Raw genomic sequence first — 6,435 nt, 5'->3', positions numbered from 1 at the left:
CGGATTCCCTCCTGCCTGGGCTACTGGGCTCCGGGAAAGCCGAGCTTCGTCCCAGGCTGCCGCCATATGACTTGGTACTTACTTGGCATTTTCCTGTTGACTCCGGGAGAAAGTCAGCTTCTGGGGGAGAAGGACGACTTCCGTTTGGGCCCCCCCCCCCACCAGCCACGGTTCTAGGCCCAGGGAAGGCCCTCAGCCAGCGCTGGCTGGCCGGTCCTCTAGACCAGCGGAAGACAAAGGCCTCCCCGTCGGCCTGATTCCTCCCTTCTGCGCGTCTCTATCCCCACGGAGGGGGCTCTGGGGATGCCCGCAGGGCGTTGGGTACAAGCCCAAAGCAGAACCGTGAAGGTGCGCCCCGAGCCCGAGGGGAAGCCCTCTCGCCCTCTCGCCCTCCTCGGCCTGGGCCGGCGGCTCTGGTTCCGCTGACCACGTTTTCTGCGCAGCCCAGAAGCGGGTGCCGTGTGGGACAAGGAGCGGCCGCAGCCCCAGAGCGGGTGTCCCGGGGGCCCCTCAGACGTGGGGGACCAGAAATAAGGGTTTGGGCTTTTATCGAAACGACAAGTCCTGCTTGGCAATGACTTTATTACATATATTATCATTTACACATTTTACTTCAAGGGAAATAAGAAGACAACCATCCATATATTAAATAGGAAAAGACTCTAAGGCAGGCCTAGCCGGAGGGACGCCGCCGAGGGGCTGGCGAGGGGAACGAGGCCGCCGATGGGCAGGGCCGCTCCGGGGGCAGCCGAGGCCCTCCTGCCTCCCTCACGGCCTCCCTCGTGCGCTCGGCCGAGGCAGAAAGAGCGGGAAAAGCCTCGAGAGCAGTTCTCTGGGCAACTCGGCTTCCTTTGGCACAAAGCGGTCGGGTTAATCCATATTAATTATTCTTTAGATAAAATCTGAATAGCTTTCTTTATAGGGATAAAAATACACACTTTCCCTTTAGCCTCCGTTTGACAGGATCTAAAGAAGGGCGGCCGGGCGCATTCACGCCTTCCTCACACAGGTGGCGCTTCTTCCATTCGGTGCCTATTTCCCAAGAAATGGAAGATTCGCCCAAAGTGGTTCTGTTAGACTTTGAAGGGAAACTTTCGATGGAGACATAGAGAAGAACCATTCCGGCCACCAGCCCAAATTTCGGCAACAGCTTGTGTTGAAAAATCATGAAATGTTTTTGACGGTCCAATGTTGTGCTTCGTCCGTAAGTCACGTTCTAGCCTTTTGTTTCCTGAAAATGCATCGCACAGACGAATGAAGTTTGTTTTTGGCTTTGGATCTGTATTCATTTACTGTAAAAGTGAGTGCAAAGAGCGGCTTCTGCGCGGTGTCCGTGCAGGCGGGACGAGGGCCGACTCTGGCCTGCAAAGACCCCGGCTCGGGGCCAGACCCCAGCGGCCCTCCGCCGCCTTGAAGTGGTTTGGGCCGGGCCGGAGCGCGAGAACAAATCCGCCTTTTTCTTTGCAGATCCTCAGAGTTCCTTCTGGCTCTCTCGGATCGGGCCACAAGCGGGCGCTCGTGTCCCTGCCAGACAGACAGACGGACCCGGGACTCGTAATAGTTCAGGGCAGCCTCCTCCATTCCGTCAGTGAGCCGCCGGCCGGATTTCCTTTGGGAGGACCCTGGACACCCCACGTGGGCGGCTTCGACGCTGACCAGCCTCAACTAGGAGAAAACAAGTATCGCCGCCAGCCGGAACGTGACGTCTGTGAGGACGGCCCGGCTTAGCCAAACGTCCCGGGACTAAAGCCTCCTCCGGGGCGGGTCCGAGGGAGACAGACGGGAAGACGGAAGCGGGTCACCCGGAGACTCCCCGGTCACTCGTGGGCGGCAGGCCGTGGCCAGCCTCGCCAAGGCCTGGCCAGAGTCATCCTCCCTCCGGAGCCGCCGGGCCCGCTTCAATGCCACCATTTTAAAACAAACTTCATGAGGAAGAACTTGGCAAAAACCAGCTGGTTTTGTTCGCTTACGGGGCGTATTTCCACCAGAGATAAGGCACGTGGCGAACACTGAAGTCTCAGGAAACGGCTCTCGAGTCAGTTAGTTTCTCATCAATAAATACCTTCTTTTAACCTTCCATTACCTGAAAAAGGCCGGGAGGACGGCGGCAGGGAAAGTCCAAGCGAGAGGATGGCGCGGAGGAAATCCCTGCGGCACCCGTAGGAAAGCCCAGGCTCCTGGAGAGGCACTTGGGTGGGCCGGAGGAGGTCTGTCCTGGCCCCCCGTCATGGAGCCAGTCTTGGGGCCCTCGGAGGAGGAGGAGGAGGAGGAGGAGGAGGAGGAGGGCCACTCTTGCTTACAAACGCTCCAGCCCTTTTCCTCTCTCAGTGCTGGACATTGGACGAGGATGGTCCGGAGGGGCAGGACTCGGCTCTTCCAGGGACAGACAGACGCCGCTTCTCTTTTGGGTGCTCCTGGCAGGGCCCCCGGCTGAGGCTTCCTCCCGCCCTTCTCTGCAGCACCAGCTGGCCAGGCCAGGGGCCCAGGCCCTGCCTCAGAGGAAGCCGCCGGACGCTATATCGGGGAAGGGCCTGGCTTCAGCCGGGTGGACACAGGTGGCCGCCGAAGAGCTGCTCAGACTGTTGAACTGAGCGGGGTAGGACTCGCTTAAAACACCTCCATTTAAGCCATTCTGAAACTGCAAGGAGAGGGCGTGAGGTGAGTCATGACGGGTCCAGACAAGGACAACGTCTAGATGGCACCTTGCCATGGCCTCTCAGGCCTCCCCCGGGGTCTGACTCTGGGGCCCGGGGCCTGCCCTGCCTGCTGGGCCTTCTCCACCTTCTCCTTCCCCGGCTGAGGTGGGGGCTATGGCGGAGGGGCTGTGGGGAGGGGGCTATGGGCGGAGGGCTGGAACGTTTTCTCTGCTTTGGCGTAAGAGATCAGAGATCTCTCGTGACGTGGGGGTCCTAAGCCTGGCGATAAGCAGAGAAGTGAGCGGCCTCCTCGCTTCTGAAAACAAGCCGTGGGGAGGGGGGGATGGGCAGAGGGAGGCCTGGATGACTGAGACCGCGAGCCGGACAGGGTGATGCTTGGCCTGGGCAAGGAGAAGGGTCGCTTTGCAGTCAGGGTGCAGGCGAGGGGAAGCGAGCTGGGGCTTTTTTCAAGGGATTTTGTGATGAAGGAAAAGCGGGCAGGAGCTCCCGGCCACAGCTGCCATGTTTTCAGGAGGGTCCGAGGGAGGACCTCGGCTGAGAGAAGGGCCCGAGGGAGCCCCCCGACAAGGGATGGGAGAGTTGTGAGAGATGAAGAGGACAAGGCAGGAGGGGCTGTGAGTTGGGGGGACAGTAGAGAACCAGAATGGCCTACCAGGCCCAACAGCCTTGAGAAGGGCCCCCAAAACACTGGGAGAGGCAGGGTGCCCTCAGCTCTGTATTAACGGTGAGGAACAGAGTTGGGGCCAGCACCCTAGTTTGTGAGGAGCTGAGGGAAGAAGGGAGCCATGGGGTAGGGAGGCCCTTAAGGAGAGAGCTAGGCTCAGATCAAATGGGAACCCGCTGGCCTCGAAGACCTCCACTCTGGGGCCTTGCTCTAAGCAGAGTCAGCCTTCACAGTGGCCCCCGGATGACCCTCTGTCTCCTATCCACTTCCTACCTTTCCCCAGTTATGGCTGTGCCCTGGGACTGCCCCATTCTCCCACCCCCACTGGCCCCTCAGAGCTCTTACTGCCCTTAGGGCCTAGTTAAAGGGCCACCTCGGATGGCCTCCCTCCTCAGACGCTGGCCCTGTGCCCCTCCATAGGGCTCTGTGTTTCTCAGACAGCTTAGTAACCAGCAGAGCTGCACATGTAGCATCCATGCCATGTACTATGCCCACTTCTGAGGCAGAGAGAGAGCCAGACCCCAAATCCAGCCTCTGAGAACCTTCGTGGCTTTCCAGATTTCTCTCCCCCTTGCTGGGCTTGCATTACCCCATGGCCTCTGAGACCTTCTGAATGTCTGTGGGCATGTCCCCCTGTGCCCACTGTCCCCTGAGGGGAGGGCTTTCCCTCACTGCAGGAGGCCCTTATAAGAGGGCCTCCATGACTGGTCAGAAATGCTTTCAGTGAAGCTGCTCTACCAGTGACCCAAAATGGGGGAAAGAATGTTTTGAGAACCAAGGGCCTGAGGCGCCTCCATCACAAAGGGCCCCTGTGAGGCCTTAGGGTTCCCAGAGGATTAAGGCCAGGCTCAGGTTGAGCTCAGAGCAGCTTCTCTACCTCACCTTCAGGCATTTCTTCTGCATTGTTTTGCGGGCCCCAACACTGGGGGATTCTGTGAGAGGTTGTCGGGCCTACTAGGGGTGAAGGACTCTGGGAAGGCCTGGGGTCTGCATCTCCAGAGGAGAGTATTCCCTCCATGTGGCAGAAAGAAGGCCCCAAGAGTAGAGCGAGCCTGGTATCAGAGCAGGGCCTAGTCAGGGCAGGGTCAGAGCAGGCTCCAGTCAGAATAGGACCTAGAGTCAGAGCGAGGCCTAGTCAGAGCAGGGTCCAGTGTGAGCAGGGCCTAGTTAGAATGAGGAACAGTCAGAATAGGGCCTAGAGTCAGAGCGGGGCCTAGTCAGAGTATGGCCTGGTAGGAGCAGGGCCTAGTCAGAGCAGGGTCCAGTGTGAGCGGGGCCTAGTTAGAGTGGGGTACACTCAAATAGGGCCTAGAGTCAGAGTGGGGCCCAGTATAAGCAGGGCCTAGTTAGAGCGGGGCCCAGAGTGGAGCTCAGTCAGAGTGGGGCCTAGTCAGAATAGGGCATCCCTGGCTTCCCTCCGCCCACACCAAGGGCTCGCAGGCTCTTGGGCCCCTTTTCTGACTCAGACCCAGAAGAGGACAAAGTGAGGAAACAACTTACTTTGTTCAATGCCGGGTGCTGACTCGAGGCCAGTGGGTGGTACGGCACCAGGCCCTCGCTGGAAGCCTGGCCTTTGGGCTGGCACTGAAACATGGAGACGGCACCCGCGTAACACCCTGGGGGAGCTCCTGGGGGAGGCTGGGAAGGGCCGCCAAGCCCTGGGCTTTCCTGGAAACAGCTGACAAAGTCTCCCAGGTGCGAGGCCAGGTACGGAGACTGGTCCAAAGCTTCCACTGGAAAGTCTAAATGGTCCAGGCGGGCAGTTGGAGGAAACAGAGGCTGAGAGCAGGGCAGGAAGCTCTGGGCGTAGGGCCCCGGGCCAAAATCGGCCTTGTAGGGCATCTCGGCATCTGTGAAGCCTGCCAGGACCTCATAGGGCCGGGGCTCCAGCTGCGGGCAAGGAAAGGGCTCGGGGTCCCCCGGCTTCCAGGTGTCCACCTGCAGGTGTTTCATTTTCTGGCAAAGCTGCTGCTGCCGCCGTCTCTGATGGTGCAGCTGTTCTTGGACCATGCAGCTAGAGTTGGGGGGCTGAGGAGGGACCCCCGGCCGTGGTGGCAGGGGGTGCTGAGTCTGAAGGGGATTCTGGGCCTGCTGAATGGGGTGTTGAGGCTGGAGGGGATTCTGGGTCTGTTGCAGGGGGTACTGAGGCTGGAGGAGAGGCTGGGCCTGCTGAATGGGGTGTTGAGGCTGGAGGGGAGGCTGGAGAGGATTCTGGGCCTGCTGCAGGGGGTACTGAGGCTGGAGGAGAGGCTGGGCCTGCTGAACAGGGTACTGAGGTGGGAGAGGAGGCTGCAAAGGATTCTGGGCCTGCTGCAGGGGCTGCTGCTGGGGACCCGAATGGGAGAAGGCAGCCTTGTTTAAGGATGTCTGAACGTAGGTCAGGATCTCGTCGGTCAGATCGATGTCCCCGATGTCATCCCCGCCAGAAAGGTCGGTTCGAAAGAACTCCTCATGCTGCAGGCGCCGCAAGTCCTCAAAGTCGAGGCCGAGGCTCCTCATGATGCCGTACAGCTCGCCGGGCCCGCTCTCGGCCTCGTGACACAGCGGCCCCCGCTCCCGCTTCAGGAGGTCGCCGCTCCCCACAGGCCAGTCACTGGCCAGGAGGCCGTGCAGGTCCTCCACCATGTTGCTCCCAAAGCTCCTGTCCAGGGGCGCAGCGCGGGGCGCCGGGGGGCACAGGTACACGGCCTCGTCCTGCCGCACCACCGCGCCCAGGATGGACGTGGGGTGGAAGGACTCCTGGTTCCAGGGGTGTCCTGCAGTGCCCTCCTCGCCCGGCCCAGAGCCCTTGGCCCGCACCAAAGCTGAGTCCATGGGCCCGGGCAGGGAGAAGGTGACCTCGTAGAGCACGGCCTCTCCCGTGGTGAACATGAAGGGCAGCTTCCCGCTGCGCTTGCGCAGGTGCTCCGCCCCCTCCTCATCCCTGAAAGGAAACAGAGTCGCCGCTCAGACACATGGCGGTCTCTGGAGCCCCTGGAGGCAGCCACTGACTAAGGCAAAGCCTTAGTGCCGGCGTCATCTGGAGGCACCACTCTGGGCATCAGAGCAACCCCAAGTCCTGAAGGCCGCAGCCAGGAAGGCCCCAGCACCGTCCTTCCAAGGAGAAATGACCCG

The 6,435-nt window shown here is 60.5% G+C and overlaps 1 protein-coding gene across 1 annotated transcript in view; it reads right to left on the bottom strand.

Annotated features, from left to right (window-relative positions):
- Positions 1 to 565: 565 nt before the first annotated feature.
- Positions 566 to 6,435, bottom strand: part of AHR (aryl hydrocarbon receptor) — a 38,611-nt gene continuing 32,741 nt past the window's right edge. The window contains exons 10-12 of the mRNA XM_044679920.1: positions 5,519 to 6,244; positions 4,822 to 5,401; positions 566 to 2,638 (exon numbers count right to left, since the gene is read on the bottom strand). Coding sequence (XP_044535855.1) covers positions 2,495 to 2,638; positions 4,822 to 5,401; positions 5,519 to 6,244 — 1,450 coding nt within the window. The 3' untranslated portion in view covers positions 566 to 2,494. The remainder of the gene's footprint in view (positions 2,639 to 4,821; positions 5,402 to 5,518; positions 6,245 to 6,435) is intronic.

The sequence above is a fragment of the Gracilinanus agilis genome, chromosome 5 (assembly GCF_016433145.1).
Source record: "Gracilinanus agilis isolate LMUSP501 chromosome 5, AgileGrace, whole genome shotgun sequence".
Taxonomy (NCBI): domain Eukaryota; kingdom Metazoa; phylum Chordata; class Mammalia; order Didelphimorphia; family Didelphidae; genus Gracilinanus; species Gracilinanus agilis.
The sequence above is the reverse complement of the archived record's forward strand: the minus strand, read 5'-3'. Positions and strand labels throughout refer to the sequence as shown.